This window comes from Mus caroli, chromosome 12 (genome assembly GCF_900094665.2).
Source record: "Mus caroli chromosome 12, CAROLI_EIJ_v1.1, whole genome shotgun sequence".
Taxonomy (NCBI): Eukaryota; Metazoa; Chordata; class Mammalia; order Rodentia; family Muridae; genus Mus; species Mus caroli.
Window position 1 is genome coordinate 107,517,228 of NC_034581.1, and position 15,098 is coordinate 107,532,325.

The following is a 15,098-nucleotide window of genomic DNA, read 5'->3' on the forward strand; positions in this document are numbered from 1 at the left end:
TTTGACCCTGACAGTCATGGATGGATGTTCCAGATGTGCTGCTCATAGACTTCCTGCAGCTTTACTCTGATTCCCAGGGGATATTTTGAAGCTCATTTGGGGGGGGGGGGCGGTCCACTTGCAGTTGTCCCAGCAGAGGTCTTGAGCACAGGTCTTCTGGCCCAGGCGTATCCAGGCAGACATTCAGCTTCCTGCCCCACAAACTCAGAACTCCTGTTGGTGGGGCATCCTGGGCCCGGTAGCTCCCTTGGGATTGTGTAGCAAGAACCAGCTGCAGCTTGGGGGCATTGGCTTCCCAGACTTCAGCGGGGTGATCCTGGGACAGAGACAGTGAGGCATCTCTCCCTCTCTGCCCCACCCTCTTGGGATCACAGCTGCAACTGCAATTCTCAGCCACCGACCCCTGTGAAGATCGCAGTGGCGGGAGCGCAGCATTACCTCAGCGCCATCCTGCGGCTCTTCGTGGAACAGCTGTCTCACAAGACACCTGACTGGCTCGGCTACATGCGCTTCCTCATCATACCACTGGGTGAGGGGCCTTGGGCTGCTGGCTGAGCCTGGGGGACCTCAGAGACAGGGACACAGCCTGGTAAGGGTGGAGGTACCAACATGACATCATTCCGTTATTTAAAATTGTAGTTATTTCACTCTATTGAAAAACCATGCATGCCAGGCATAATATCGTCACCCTAGCCCTGGGAAGCTAAGGACCAAACACTTCTGAGCAGCCAGGAACCAGGCTCTGTAGTAAGACCTGTTCTTACGGTCGTGGTCTTCTCTTTGACCAATGTCCTTGTCATGTAGAATGTGATAGAGGGCAAACTAGGATGGTCCATGCTGGCCCTGCCACTGATTATTCCACATGAGCTTTGGTTTGTGTCACCAGAAAGTCCAGTCAGCCTTTAGAGGTTGTCTTGGTCCTGTGGACTTGAACTCTAGGAGCCATTTGGCTTGTGCAGATCCTCTAACTACGAAGCACACCTGTTCAGGGCGTCACTCGTTTATCAGTTGTGAAGTTCAAAGGCAGTGTGTCACCTGGAGCCCGTTCATACTGCCTTCCTTGGTCTTCCTGCCTTCACCTTGGCTTTCTCTCATCTTATTTGCCTTCCCTGGGAGAACAACAGGCAGTGGGGACTTTGCCATTGCTCTTCCTGCAGACCTATGGTCGCCTACTGCAGAGGGGCTCAGGACAGCAGGGTTGTCTGGGGTTGGACAACTCCACATGGTGATGGATTTCCTGGGGTTCCCAGGCTCCCACCCCGTGGCCAGGTACCTGGGCTCTGTGGACTACCGCTACAACAACTTCTTCCAGGATCTGGCCTGGAGAGACCTGTTCAACAAGCTGGAAGCCCAGAGCAGTGGTGAGGCCTGGGCACTGTGTGGTGAGGGGGCTGACCATGCATCTACAGCCCCTTCCCCTGGAGACCCCATTTCTCAGGCTCAGCTGTGGGATGGGTGGGTGTGTTATGGGGCTTCCTTCATCCAACCCAAGCTTTTACCTTGACCCACTGGTAAAATGGTGTGGGGCCATTGGGAAGGGGCAGGTGCAGGGTAGAACCTGCCTTCAGGATTTGAGAAGCAACCCTGCCCCCTCACCTGGGACCGTTGTTGCTGGTCACGTGAGTCAGAGGCTGCTGGCAGAGAGCTGGGAGAGAAAGGAGCCAAAACAGCGCCTGGGATTCAGCCCAGACCCCCGCAGCTTGCACCTAGCCACCATGCTGACCCTCTGCCGCCTCTGCCTTGTGCAGTGCAGGACACACCAGACATCGTGTCACGCATCACCCAGTACATCTCAGGAGCCAACTGTGCTCACCAGCTCCCCATCGCAGAGGCCATGCTGACCTACAAGCAGAAGAGGTAACATGGTGGGCCTGGCAGGGCTGGGGGACCTAAGACATGGACCTTTTCAAGGGGCCAGGATGAAACAGCTGAGTGTGGCAGGAGCCTACAGTGACTCCATGTCAGATCAGAATACCAGGTTGGGTTTTTAGAACCCCTTATTTTTGTGCATGTTGACATTCTCTGTGATGTAGTAAAAGGCACTGGTTCTTTAGTCCTTCTGTCTAGTCATGTTCCTTCCACGTGGCTCCTTCCTCACAGGTCCCCTGACCCTGGCTTTCTCTTTTGGATGAACAGTTAGATAATGATCCCAACTGTCCAGAATTGGGCAGTGCTCAGAAGTTCTGTGTGAAAGATTAGACAGAGTGGGTCTGAGCCCAAGATGCTGAGGGGCCCTAGGTAGGACCTCCTCAACTTAGGGAACTAAACATATCTGTCTTGGCTTAGACCTCTGGACATTGTAGCCTACATGCAGTCAAGGAGAGTTAAGTACACAGAGCCTAAGGCAGCCTTCTCCCTGGTGTCCAGGGTGGGCCCAGCACCCTGCTCAGGAGAGGCAGAGACCCTGCAGCCAGTGACAGCAAAGCTCACCATCTCTTTAAGTTGTGCATGTCACACACTGCCTTCCCCAGACCAAAAGATAGTTGAGTCGGAGGCTCATCTGGTGTAGTAGATCAGCAGAGGTCATCCCTTGCTTCTTGACTGCCTGGTGCCCAGGGGCAGATTGGCTACACAGATCCCCCATGAGCCCTCAGCCAAGCCACCAGGAGCCACTCTGCTCCTGCCTGAGTATGTGGATGACTGCTGCTGTTCCTGCGTATCCTAACATGTGTGTTTTCTCTCTTGGTGGCTTTCCAAAAAAGGAAAAAGCATTTTCACTTTGACTTTACCCTGAGGTACAGCTGTCTGGCCTATACCCTATCTGTCTCCAGGCTGGTCTTTGAGGCTTGTTTAGCAGGGCCATTGCCCAAGTGCATCTCCTGATGCCCCAGGCAGGATCTCTGTTTCTGGAAGGGCACCTATGAGCCCCTTTCTAGGAGAGTTGCTGATGGATCCTGCTAGTCCACCTCCAACCTTTGTGCTTCTAAAGCCTCATGTTAACCAAGCACTGGTGCTAGTGTCAGGACCCACGCAGGCCTTGCTCCTAACATTAGCAGTAATCTGGCCACCCACACAGCCTCAGACAGGAGGCACCACCGTGCTGTTCCTCTGTGTGAAGTGTGGAGGTAGGAGGTCAAGGAGCTGGCACAGTATGGCAGGTGCCAAACCTGCTCCCTGCACTATAGAATCAGGTCCTAGGGCCGGCAGGGACACAGAGGAGTTTGTGATGCCTTCTCTAATTACTTTGGGGAGGCAGCCAGGCTTCTGAGGACCTAAATCAGAATAAAGTGCCTTTCTTCCCTGCCAACGCCTCCCTCTCTAAAAATCTGAACTGCTCAGGCACCCTTAGAGTTACCCTTTACAGAACTGAGAGGGTCCTGCCCACTGTCTTCCACACTTGCCTCAAGGTATCTGTCCCCTGGGAAAAGTGTCTGGGATAGAGCCATGGGTCCAGGATCCTTCTTGCAGGTAGTGCTACTACCGTTATCCGAGCCAACTGGACACATAGGAAGGTCCTTGAGCACCAGTCTGCCCTGCTAAACAAGCCCCTGAGTTAGAGAAAGACCAGCCTTCATACCTCTCTCCTGCCTTGAGGCTTGGCCCATGCCACCGGCTGTGACAGGAGGAGCCTGCAGCATGCTCTCCTGTGCTGTACTTATATCTAGTAAAAACCAGGCTTGAGGAGACGCTCTCTGTGCCCCATAACTCCCTCTGCCTGTGATACAGTAGTGACACCGGCACTGGGTGGGCACAGGTACCTGCAAGGAACCAGTAAGGCCCCAGACTTGCCCGGCCTTCCCTGTGAGAGCTCTGGCAGGGAGGTACCTGCCCCTGTTTGCCTCTTAACTGAAGCTGGGGGTGCAGCTTGTCCTCTAATGGCAGCTGAGCCCTCAGCTCATAATGGGACAGCATAAGCTGTTCTGGCTATGTGGGTGGAATAGGTCCTCGGACCTCAGCTCTGTGTCTTTGGTATCATGGCAGGTTTTGGGAACAGATTAAGGACATGATTTCTAGACTGCCAACCACTTGACTTCCACGAGTACCTGTGCTGCAGGCCCTGGCCGCCTCTGTCTCTAGGCTGTCAGTCAGCCAGCTAGTGTCACTGCTGGTGCACCCATGCTGGTGCTTCTGCATGGCCTGAGATGCAATGTGGCACTGCTGTCACAGTTGCTGTCCTATGCTGGTTCTGTCTGCATGGCCCTGGTACAGCTTGGCTTTGAGTAGCTTCTCCATGTTGCAGTGTCTCCTGTGTCTGGTCACACATGGCCTTCTCAGCCACGCTCTGTTCCCAAGTGTCTTAGAGTGGACCATGGATAAGAGGCTGTTCTGTCATGGTCCTAGAGGGCCTACAGACTGACTGTGGGTGGCCCGGTGGGTTAGAGCCTCCACCCTGGCAGCCACCATGCTTGCCTGCTTTCTAAAATCTCCTGGGCCTGAAATGTTCCTGACGTGGACAGGCATGGGTAGGGCAGATCCGGGCCAGGAGTAAAATCATTTACAAGGGATAGCAAGTTTCTCTTTTTAACACTGCCCTCCTTAGGAAAGGGAGCCTGGGAATTTAGCCATCTCCAGTGGGCCAGGATAGTGGGCTGGCCAAGACACCTGCCAAGTCTTTAGGTCTGGGGAGGACAGAGAAAGAGCCCTCTTTCTGCGTCGGCCCTGGTCTATCTTGTGGGTATGCTGAGAGTGGGAATGCTGGGAACAAGACTCACCCCGTACACACACACGGGGAGATGGGCTGCCAATCCTGAAAGCTTTCATCCAGGACAGGCAACTGGCTGGCCACACACCTCCCAAGTGTCGTTTCCCACAAAGGCATCTCCCTGAAAACTGTGAGGCAGCACCTGCTGCACTGCACACCTGGGGGCACCACACCCCCAAGCCTACACACAGGGAGAAGCCCCATCTCCTCAGGGATACCCCCACCCTAGATACAGGGAGATCTCTCTCATCCATCCATCCATCCATCTCAGCACTTGGCCTGACATACAGGCACATCTGTGTGACAGATGCGCTAGCATCCAGTATCAGTGTGAGGAAACAAGATAGGAGTGTCTGGAGAACAAGAAAGAAGTGACTCCAGCTGGCAGTGTGTTCCTCAGACCAGGAAGCCACTGGAGGAGCACAGGAAGGAAGGGTGTGGAAGAAAAAGGCACAGCTAGCACCACAGCCAACCCTTCCAAGAGATGCAGAGGCCACCCTCTGACTGTGGAGGGAGCCATGTGCCCTAGGGCTGAGGTTACCCCACTGGGCACTAGACCGGTTGTCAGGGAGCCTCCTCATAGATGAACGTGGCTAGCCCTAGTGGGCAGTGCATGAAAGGAGGAAGACAAATGGCTTTTCATCTCAGCTCCTTAGCTCAGACCCTCTTCATGGTGGATGGGTCATGATAGCACTTCCAGGACAAGTTACTGTTGCCAGATGCCATACAGAGCCAAGTCCAGACAATACCTCATCTAGCCTCTAATCTTGGTCACTGCTTCAAGCTTGTGCCTAGAGCTCTGCTCAGGCCTTGGACTAGACTTAGTTGTTTCTGTTAGAACCTAGCGTTAAACACCAGCACTTTAGCCAAAGCTGTAGCCTTTATAGATGGCACAGACTTCATTCAGACCCTGGTTTTGGAAAGGTCACTGGAGAAGGCCCAGCCTGTTGCCCACTTCTGCACTCCATGGGGCATGCACATGGAGCAGGGAATCAGCTTGGTAGGCCTGGAAGCAGGCTGATGGCCAGGGCTGAACAGGCAACTGTGATAAAAGCAGTTTCCCTCAAGAGGCATGAGCTGTAGTGCGCTCTCCCCGATGGCAAGACTGCATGGCCACTTCCCCTTGGGTGCAGACATTCCCCACTTATGGTTGTTAATGTATGGGAGGGGATCCAACTATCAGTCAGGCTGTCCAGGGGCCTTTCTGTAGTGACAAAGAGTGCCTGTGGGCAGGTGATGTGCCTGAGGACTGGGGTGGGGAGGGTTGGGGATGAGTAGGCTGGGCCCTTGGGCTGGGGACGGCCAGGGTTGTATGCTCCAGGAGGGGAGTGTAACCGTCTGTTTTTGCTCCCAGCCCTGATGAAGAATCCTCTCAGAGGTTCATTCCCTTTGTCGGGGTGAGTATCAGCAGCGTCATTCACTGGGAACATGAGCCCACTAAGACTCCTTCACAGCGGAGTGCTTTTGTATTGGCTTACGTGGACAGAACCTGGGTGGGAGGCAACCAAGGGCTGCCTAGTTCCTCCTTGCAAATCCCCGTTGTTTCCTTCCTGCAGTTTTTTAGTTGAGCTTTTGGTTTGCACAGTGAACATGTAGAAGTGTAGCCCTTGTCTGTGGAGATGGGTCAGGCTGTCGGGGTTAGCTCAGCACTAAGGAGAGGAGTCTCAGACTTGTCTGCTAGAGGATAAGGAGGAGCCTCGGGCAGGTTTGCCCAGTCAGGGCGGTACCTCCTGATACAGGTGGGCTGTGACTGAATGTGGAGGTCCCAATTTCACAGCCTTTTTGTGCCTATAGCATCTTGTTCAGGGCATCTTATATAGTGACAAAAGTCCCCTATGGGCACCTGACATGGCTGAAACTCTAAATCTGGTGTTGTGATTTACACTGGACACAGATTCTTATACCAAAGGCTACCATGCTGGATAGCTCGTGTCTGAGGCACTTTCTCCGTTGGCCCATACGCTCTGTGAAATAGCTCCTACTTCTGCAACATTAGTCCTAGTCTAATGGATGCCTGGGATTGGCAAGTCACGTGCACATGGGCTTTGCCACTTCCCAGAGCCGAGCCCTGCCCCAGAGATGGGAGGATGCTGGAACATGTTTCCTATGTTGTGGGCACAGAAGCTTGGCCGCAGCAGGGCCATGGGAGCCTGTCAAAGATTAGCTCCAAGGTGGGTGCCTACGTAGGGCAGTAGAACTACTCAACGCCCCTACTTGCCTCTAGCCAGCATCTGTTGCTTCCCAGGTTGTGAAGGTTGGAATCGTGGAACCATCTTCAGCCACATCAGGTAACCTCATCCCTCTCTGAGGATGGTTAGAGTGGCCCTCTGGGTAGGTGATCCCTCTGGTCTGAAGGAACAGCAAGTTTCTGCTGATTCTTCTGTACTCACAAAGCCTCAGATCAAGGCAAACCCAGACAAGAAAGGATATCTTGCCCCCTGCATAAGCCCCTCTGCCTACCAACTTGGCCCAAGAGCTGCCTCTCCAGACAGCTGTGGGCCAGACTAGAAGGTTGTCTGACCATTGGCCTATGACTCCTCTCCAAAGGAGACTCTGACGACGCAGCCCCCTCAAGCTCCAGCATACTCTCTTCTACCCCACCGTCTGCATCTACATCTCCGGCGGCCAAGGAGGCTTCGCCTACCCCACCCTCCTCCCCTTCAGTGAGTGGAGGCCTGTCCTCCCCCAGGTAAACAGCATTGCTCTCATCTTACTTGTTCTCTGATGGCATCCACCCTCTGTTCCCCATCTTGTCAGAGCAGTGTGGACAGATGCTGGTGAAGCACTGGGGGAGGTCCTGTGAGGGATCTTGGGGATGGGGCCAGTTGCCATAGAGCAGGGTAGGAGGTAGGTGATGCCTTCAGTAGTGCTCCTAAAGATAGGAACTACTGTAAATGAACACAGGACTCACTGAGCCTGGAAGCACCTTTGCCCAGAGTGGGTAGTTCAAAGTGGAGCTGAGGGGAGAGGTGCAAGAGACAGCTCTTTAGGCCCCGCACAATGAGGCAATTCCTACTAGCCACCTGGGTCTTGAACAGAATTCAAGACAACAAGGCTGAACTGGGGAGTTTGAGTCCATGGTGCCACCTGTTCTCACCAGCCATTACACCTCTGATGAAGCCACTCTTCTGGGTCCTAGGAGAATGGGTGTACAAGTTGCTGGGGCATGGCCACAGGCACTAAGAGAATCCCAGTAGACAAGTGGGCAATCTGCTCTGCAGAGCTTCTCATAGTTTACTGACCCTAGATGCTAGCCATACCCCCTTGCCTCCGATGTTACGGTGACATCAGGAATGTGAGCACTTCCCTCTGCCTTCCACAGCCAGGGCGTCGGCGCTGAGCTCATGGGGCTGCAGGTGGACTACTGGACAGCAGCGCAGCCTGCGGACAGGAAGAGAGATGCCGAGAAGAAGGACATGCCCACCACCAAAAACACGCTCAAGTGCACTTTCCGGTCCCTCCAGGTCAGCAGGCTGCCCAGCAGTGGTGAGGCTGCAGCCACACCCACCATGTCCATGACTGTCGTCACCAAGGAGAAGAACAAAAAGGGTGAGGTGGGAGTGTACTGAGCAGGCTGGACAATGGGGGAGGGCCTCTGATGACTGTTGGGGATGGGGATGCCATTCCCTCACCCCCTAGCAAGTTCAGTAAAGTCATGATCATGAGCCCACAGCTCAGAAGGGGTTGGCAGACACACTTTGACAGCTTGGCCCCTGAGTTGTGAGGACACAGGTTCTGGGCAGCTTCTGGCTTCAGGTGGAATAGCAGGCAGGATGGTGCTGTATGTGGTCACAGCAAGAAGCTGAATCCCAGGTGAGCAGGGGCCAGCTGCGTCCCATTGGCTATTGTTCTACCATCCTGCCTGCTGTCAGGGCTCGGGCTAACTTGTGCCTGAAGGAACAGTAGGCCAACAGTAGAGCTTTTCTCTTCCCAGTGATGTTTTTGCCCAAGAAAACAAAGGACAAGGATGTGGAGTCCAAAAGCCAGTGCATCGAGGGCATCAGCCGGCTGATCTGCACAGCTAAGCACCAACAGAACATGCTTCGGGGTGAGCATGGGCCAGGGGGCTGCTCCACAGGGTGATGGGGACTCAATCCATGTCCTAGGTCCTGTTTGGTTCTGTTTGTAAACTGAATGCAGAGCGGAACTGATGGCTGGCCTTTCAAACAGTTGTTTTGCTCTGATGGCTTATTTACAGAGCCACTCTTGGAGCACATTTGGATAAGGTGCCTCCATGCAGCTAACGGCCTTTCAAGTTCAAGGAATGGCTCAACCCTTCTGGTTTTATTGGTAGAGATTTGGGCAGGATTGCTAAAGATTGAACCAAGGGTCTCCTGTGTGCTAGGCAAATGCTCTACCATATTGCTGTATCCCAGCCCTCCTTCCATTTAAAGATTGATTCATGGATCTTAAGTATCTTACAGAGGCTATTCTGTAAGCACTGCATTCAGAGCACAGGGCTCTTGGGTCCCTGTGAGTCCCAGTTCCTTGGGTGGTCTTCCTAAGGCTACCTCTGGAAATACAGCTATTTTAAGTTGGACCTTGTGAGGTAGATGTGACTTAAATGGGCCATGCCTGGCTGAGGTGTGGCTCAGATTGCCCTTGCCAGACCCCTTGGGAGGTGGACCCACCATTGCACTAAGTCCTGGAAGGGCAGGTGGTGGGAAGGGCCTGTTAAGCAGGGCTTCCTCCAGCTTCAGGATTACCCTGCTTCCTGGCAGCACCCCACCATCTCAGGTGGTTGCCTTGCCAGGCAGGCAGATGGTCAGGTGGCCCTCTCCCACAGTCCTCATCGACGGCGTGGAATGCAGCGATGTCAAGTTCTTCCAGCTGGCTGCCCAGTGGTCTTCTCACGTGAAGCACTTCCCCATCTGCATCTTTGGACACTCCAAAGCCACCTTCTAGCCCCACCCACGGAAGGGCTGACACTGGACAGTGACTCTGTGCCAGCCACTGATGGAGGGACAGCTGTATTTCTGTTAACACGTGGTTACTACAGAGACAGACTCTTAAAAACACAAAGAAACAGTCTTAAGTATGAATGTGCTCATAGCCCAGTTAGCTCCCTGTGGGCCACTGAGTAACTTTGCTCGGCTTATTAACCAGAATATGTGGGCAACTGGAAAGGCTGGTAAGAAAGGAGGTGAACTCTGGTCCCATGAAAGCCCAGACCACAAGCAAGAAATGTTCTTGCCTTTGTTTCCTGCCCTTTGCTGACGTCAGGATTCTGCTTCCTCAGGGAGTAGGGAGCACGGGGAGCTTTGGAGTTTCGTGGCTGAAGCTGAAGGTCAAGGGCAGGTTTGCTCTCCTAGCATGAGGTGTCAGTCCCTGGCACCCCATGCGTGGTTCCCAATAAACTCCAGCCTCATGGCGGAGGTTTTACAGTAGCAGATCTTTCTAATGCTCTCAAATGCATTGGATGGCGTAGCTGCCAAGCAGGTGTTGCTCCTGTGAAGTCCCCTTGCCCGGGGCAGAGCCAGCAGGAGCTGCATCCCCACCCCACCCCTGTGGCTCCCAGTCCACAGGCACCTTTAGGCTTCTGCTGCTCACATCAGGTGGCCCTTGCAACTGTTCCAGTGTCCGTCCTGGAAATGGGAGACACTTCTGGGGTCTGTCTGAGCCCTTCCCTCTATTCTGCTTGCTGGACTGGATCATCCAGGATTGGCCATGTGGGATCTGAGCTGAGAATTGAGGAGGTTGTAAACTGGAAACAGGCATCTAGAGGGGTGTGTGTGTGTGAGAGAGAGAGAGAGAGAGAGATTTGTATGTAGCCCGTGAAGGCTCCAGCATGCTGGTCTGACTACAAAGGCCACCTCCCTTACAGGACTAGGTCTAGCCAAGCCAAGCTCCTCATAGCCACCTGGATCTGGTTCTTGGTGGCAGCTCTACCATTTTCCCATCTAACTTGAGAGGGTTGTGCTAGTGGCCGACAGCTCAGGTCATCCTGGCTGTACACGCTCCACCAGACTCATGAAGGGGTCACCGCCTCAGTCCTAATTTTCTCAAGCATCCTTTCTCCCAAGGTATCTAATTAGAAGAGTGCCTGTCACCCTGGAAGCTAGGGCTCTCTCAGGGACTCTGCTGGTCCATTGGGAGCTCTGAAGCGCGGTGTCTCGACCTTGAGACCTTCCTAAGAGTATGTTGAGAAAATTGCCAAGAGCAGGACAGGCTGAGTTTGAGGACTGCTCGCCCTTCCTGGGGTGAAAGATGGCAGTTTTTTTATTTACTTACCTCCCTGCCTTGACTTGCCGAACAGGGTCTCTTTGTCCTGGATAATAGGGCCCCAGGTCCCTGGGTATAGGGCTTCTTAGTGGAACTCCTGGTGAGGTATTCTCTGAAAAGATCCTGTGCTGAGTCAGGCCACTGTAATCCTTGGAGCCTAAGAGCCTAGTTTACCTGCCCCTTGTGTTTTTTTTTTTTTCCCCAAAAGTCAACCTTCATATGAAACATTTGACCTAGATTTCTAGCCTTGAGACCACAGGGGTTCAAGCTCTTGCCTGAGGGCAGCCCTTTTCCAGAACCCTCCCCTGTACATACATGCTCCTTCCTTGACTGGTTCCGGGGGTCTGACTTTACACACACAAGAGGAAGGTGTAGACAGAGTCTTTGTCCCACAGCAGGCCCAGGGTGGAGTCAGGAAAGCCTAGCACCTGAGCACCATACACCCCCCACACACACACACCACCATGGCAGTGCTAGGTGCAGGCCTAGACAGCAGTCCTTCCTCCCTGTGCCTCACTCCCCAGTGGTTAGAGAGAGATGGTCCATTTTCCTTGCCTACCTCATGGAGCTGTAATGAGGATTCATGGAGAAGCACTTTGTCCCTTTGAAGGATGACACCAAAGCCCCCCTGACAGGCAGTGCAGTGGTAAGAACTGCAGAGTGTTTGCATCCTGACAGGCCTTAGCTCTGAGGCATCGCCCTTAGAGCCTGCCAGTCTTAGAGGTCACTGTCAAGCAACACCAGTTGCCATTGCTCCTTGCTGTCAGTTGGGGGCCCTGCCTCTACCTTCAAGTTGGTTCCTGCCACCACCCTCTGAATATGCAGCTCAGTATCACTGTAAAGGTACCAGTGCTGGGAGGTGGGGGTGGGGAGGCGGGAGGCTCAGCCCTGAAGCAATGGCTTGCCCTAGCCTTACCCTGCAAGCCTCACTTCTTCCTCTAGCCTCCATCTCAAATGAATTCCGCATAAAAACGTCCTGGCACTTCTCCCCAGGGCCAGGGTACTGGACCCGCACTTGCTCCCTAAACCCCTGTGCCCTTCAGAGACTACTCTGTCCTGGAAGGGGGCCAGCAGAAGCTGACAGCCTTGCGTGAGGATGACTCGGTTCGCTTCTGCAGACTGCCCAGCGCGCTGTGACTGATTTCTAGAGTGTGTATGTGTTGCTAGTTTTGTTTTTGTTTTTTAATAAAAAGCAGGATTCATGTAAATAGCTTTTTTGGGGAGCAGATACTGATCTGTCCCATGCGACCATGTGGACGATTTCAAGGTGCTGAAGCGACACTAATAAACTGACGGCGCTCAGGCCGCCCACTGCTGTGATTTCTCTGAATGTATTGGGGCCATGCGGCTTGAACGCTGGGGCGCACGCGTCGAGGGGGCGGAAGCAGCTGCGGAGGGCGGGGTCTGTGGGACGGAAGCTCCAGGTCTGCTCCGTCCCTCTTCCCTAGAGCTCTGTCCTTGGATCCAGCTCGGCTTTCTCAGGCCGGTGCTGAAGGTCCTAAGTCGGCCTCACCAGCCAGCTCTGTTTACCTGGACCCACATGAGCATTCACAGGCCACACGACCCTCCACTCCCTGTGCAGACCCTTCTGAGCCTAGGCTCACCGGCTGATCCATTGTCAACCGGAGCTCATTAAGCCCACCTCATGTGTCCCGGAGCCTACAGAACCCTTCCCAGAGCCCTCTGGGCGAGCTCTGCATCCGTCCGCGTGGGAGCGGGTGACCCAACTCCCACATATCCACTGCTGCCCTTAACTGACTTCCACAGTTTAGACCCCACGGAGAGGGTGGGAAATGAGAGCTCAGGTTGGCGCTGAGCCTGGGCCTTGTGTGTGTGTGGTAGGGTTGTCCAAGACAGGAGGAGGCCTATTGAGGGTGGGATCCTAGGACTGAAGAGCTTGTCAGGACTGCAGACGGAGCGCCCCCTGCGAGGAAAAACCGACCAGGTAGTTCGGTGAGAGCAGAGAAGGCTAGGCTAGAATCTATTTCTAGGCTACTGCTGTCCCTGGGGGGGGATGCTGGTGTGGAGGATAATGGCCACAAGACCTGGGAGAGAAAGTCACAAGGGACCCTGCTACTCGGCAAGAGTAGTCACTGGGTAGAAGGAGGCCCCAGCAGGGCCTGCCATCATCTGCTTTAGGGATCTGCCGCGGCAGCAGGAACCCTGCTCAGTTCCCTTCCTGCACCTTGCCCCACAGCCCTAGGCCTGCTGTACTTAGAGATGGACAGCTGGCAGCAGCGCCCCCAGAGGAAGACGCTACAGTGGCAGCTTGCTCAAGAGCAAAGACAACAGTCACCCCCACAGGGGCTTTCCGTGGCCTCCAGCCAGCCAGACACCAAGAGCAAGCCTCAGGACGACTTGCAGACCCAAGACTGGGTAAGCAGTTAGGAGAGTCTTCTGAGAACCCAGGCTTTTAGGTGGACTGGTTGGAAAGGGACACCGAGAATGGGCCTCTGGGACAAGAGGAAAGGACTGAATGGGACTGGCAGAAACATTCAGTTTTTAGGGCTTGCTTCTCCAACTACTCAGGCTAGGCTCGGAGGTAGACTTCCTCTGATGGACATCAGGCAGAGAGAGGTCGCCTAAGGTTAGGAGGAGTGTGCCACACATACCCACATCAGCTGGTGCAGTGTCCCTGACCCCTGCTTTGAGGTCCCTCCAAAGGTGACAACTGTCCTGCAGGGCTGACCAGTAGCCCCTTCTGCTTTCATAAGGCAGGGCATTCTAGATGGTAAAGATGCTGACATGTCATCTCTTGGGAGAGGCTTGCTTAAGAAAAGGCACAGATGTATGGATTTTATATTGTTGACCTAATGGTGAAGAATCAGAGCTCTATGGCTGAAGGGACACCAGACTCCTGGTTGGGGACAAAGTCACTTCAGTGTCTGCCACACCTTGACTTCATTTGGGATTGACTCCCATTTCAAGTTCCTGTGCCTCCTCCACAGTTTCCAGGCCCTGCTAGTGACTCTGTCCTTGAGGGATGATGTCCAGGCTGCCTTCCCTAACCTTGTCCTGTGTCACTTCTCTCCTTTGGTGTCCCCTCAGTATGGATTGTGCTTCCTCTGGGTCTTCCCTCAGCCAGGTCTGTCTCTGGTTTCCTCCCACAGAGATCCTGGCCTAGCTAACATCAGTTCCTTGTTCCTCCCTTCCCAGCCTGAGCCTTAAGAGAAACTTTCTCTGCAACTCGTCTTCAGCCCTCAGTGACACTCATGCTACCCCATAGAATGCAGTAACCTTGGCCTGAGGCTAGGGTTGGAGAAAACTGTCCTAGCAGAAGGTCCTTAGATGGCCAGTTTAGCCACTGTACAGTACTTTCTGATAGTCTGGCCAACGTGCTCTGAACACTGGAGAGAAGCAGGCAGGAGGCTTGGCATGGCTCTAGGCTGAACCCCATAAGGGACCCTTCCTCACCCTCCCTGGCCTGCCAAGGAGCACAGACATGCAAAACCAGCCTCATGTGGAGAGCCCGTGATTGTCCTCATCAGTCCGAAAGAATCTTCTGAAATTTTACACAGCACAGTGTCCAGAAGTTGGTAGCCCCTGGAGCCACAACAGCAGATAGGAGCATCGAGGGAAGACAGTCCTCACCCTTTATGACAGCAGTGAGACTTAGGAAATATGCAAAACCTGCTCGAGATGAACTTTTAGCCACCAGCTCCCGAAGAGAACCGCAAAGGCTTGAATGATAAGAGAGAGATGCTGGGTTACTGGAGAGCGATGTGAGATTAGATGGGTGCTCTCCAAGGCATTTCACAGCTCAGCATGTACCTAAAACCACTACATATTGCAAGGCATGGCAGTGCACAGCTTCCTAGCATATGGGAAGCAGAGGCAAGGAGATTCTGTGAGTTCAAGGCCAGCCTGCTGTACATAGAGACTTCCAGGCCAGCCAGAGTTACCCTGTTTCAAAACAATAACAACAAAACAAAGCAAAAATAAAAACAATTAAAAAAATAAGCCAGAAGCCGGGCATGGTGGCGCACGCCTTTAATCCTAGCACTCAGGAGGCAGAGACAGGTGGATTTCTGAGTTCGAGGCCAGCCTGGTCTACAAAGTGAGTTCCAGGACAGCCAGAGCTATACAGAGAAACCATGTCTCTTGTCTTAAAGCTAAGCCCATATGGAAAAATAAGAGGGCTGGTGAGATGGCTCAGTGGGTAAGAGCACCCGACTGCTCTTCCGAAGGTCCAGAGTTCAAATCCCAGCAACCACATGGTGGCTCACAACCATCC

The 15,098-nt window shown here is 53.7% G+C and overlaps 2 protein-coding genes across 8 annotated transcripts in view; both read left to right on the forward strand.

Annotated features, from left to right (window-relative positions):
* The window catches only part of Pacs2 (phosphofurin acidic cluster sorting protein 2), a 59,333-nt gene extending 47,139 nt beyond the window's left edge, over nucleotides 1-12,194 (forward strand). For 3 of the 6 annotated variants that reach the window (XM_029484533.1, XM_029484534.1, XM_029484535.1), the window contains exons 16-25: nucleotides 375-529; nucleotides 1,251-1,361; nucleotides 1,749-1,857; nucleotides 2,703-2,735; nucleotides 5,997-6,039; nucleotides 6,888-6,930; nucleotides 7,190-7,331; nucleotides 7,965-8,191; nucleotides 8,577-8,690; nucleotides 9,429-12,194. In XM_029484533.1, the coding sequence (XP_029340393.1) occupies nucleotides 375-529; nucleotides 1,251-1,361; nucleotides 1,749-1,857; nucleotides 2,703-2,735; nucleotides 5,997-6,039; nucleotides 6,888-6,930; nucleotides 7,190-7,331; nucleotides 7,965-8,191; nucleotides 8,577-8,690; nucleotides 9,429-9,547 (1,096 nt within the window). In that variant the 3' untranslated portion in view covers nucleotides 9,548-12,194. The remainder of the gene's footprint in view (nucleotides 1-374; nucleotides 530-1,250; nucleotides 1,362-1,748; nucleotides 1,858-2,702; nucleotides 2,736-5,996; nucleotides 6,040-6,887; nucleotides 6,931-7,189; nucleotides 7,332-7,964; nucleotides 8,192-8,576; nucleotides 8,691-9,428) is intronic. The other 3 variants (XM_021178907.1, XM_021178908.2, XM_029484536.1) reach the window with 1 other exon arrangement.
* A 112-nt stretch (nucleotides 12,195-12,306) lies between these two features.
* Nucleotides 12,307-15,098, forward strand: part of Tex22 (testis expressed 22) — a 12,136-nt gene continuing 9,344 nt past the window's right edge. The window contains exons 1-2 of one of the 2 annotated variants that reach the window (XM_021179447.2): nucleotides 12,307-12,817; nucleotides 13,062-13,240. In XM_021179447.2, coding sequence (XP_021035106.1) covers nucleotides 13,085-13,240 — 156 coding nt within the window. In that variant the 5' untranslated portion in view covers nucleotides 12,307-12,817; nucleotides 13,062-13,084. The remainder of the gene's footprint in view (nucleotides 12,818-13,061; nucleotides 13,241-15,098) is intronic. The other variant, XM_021179446.2, reaches the window with a different exon arrangement.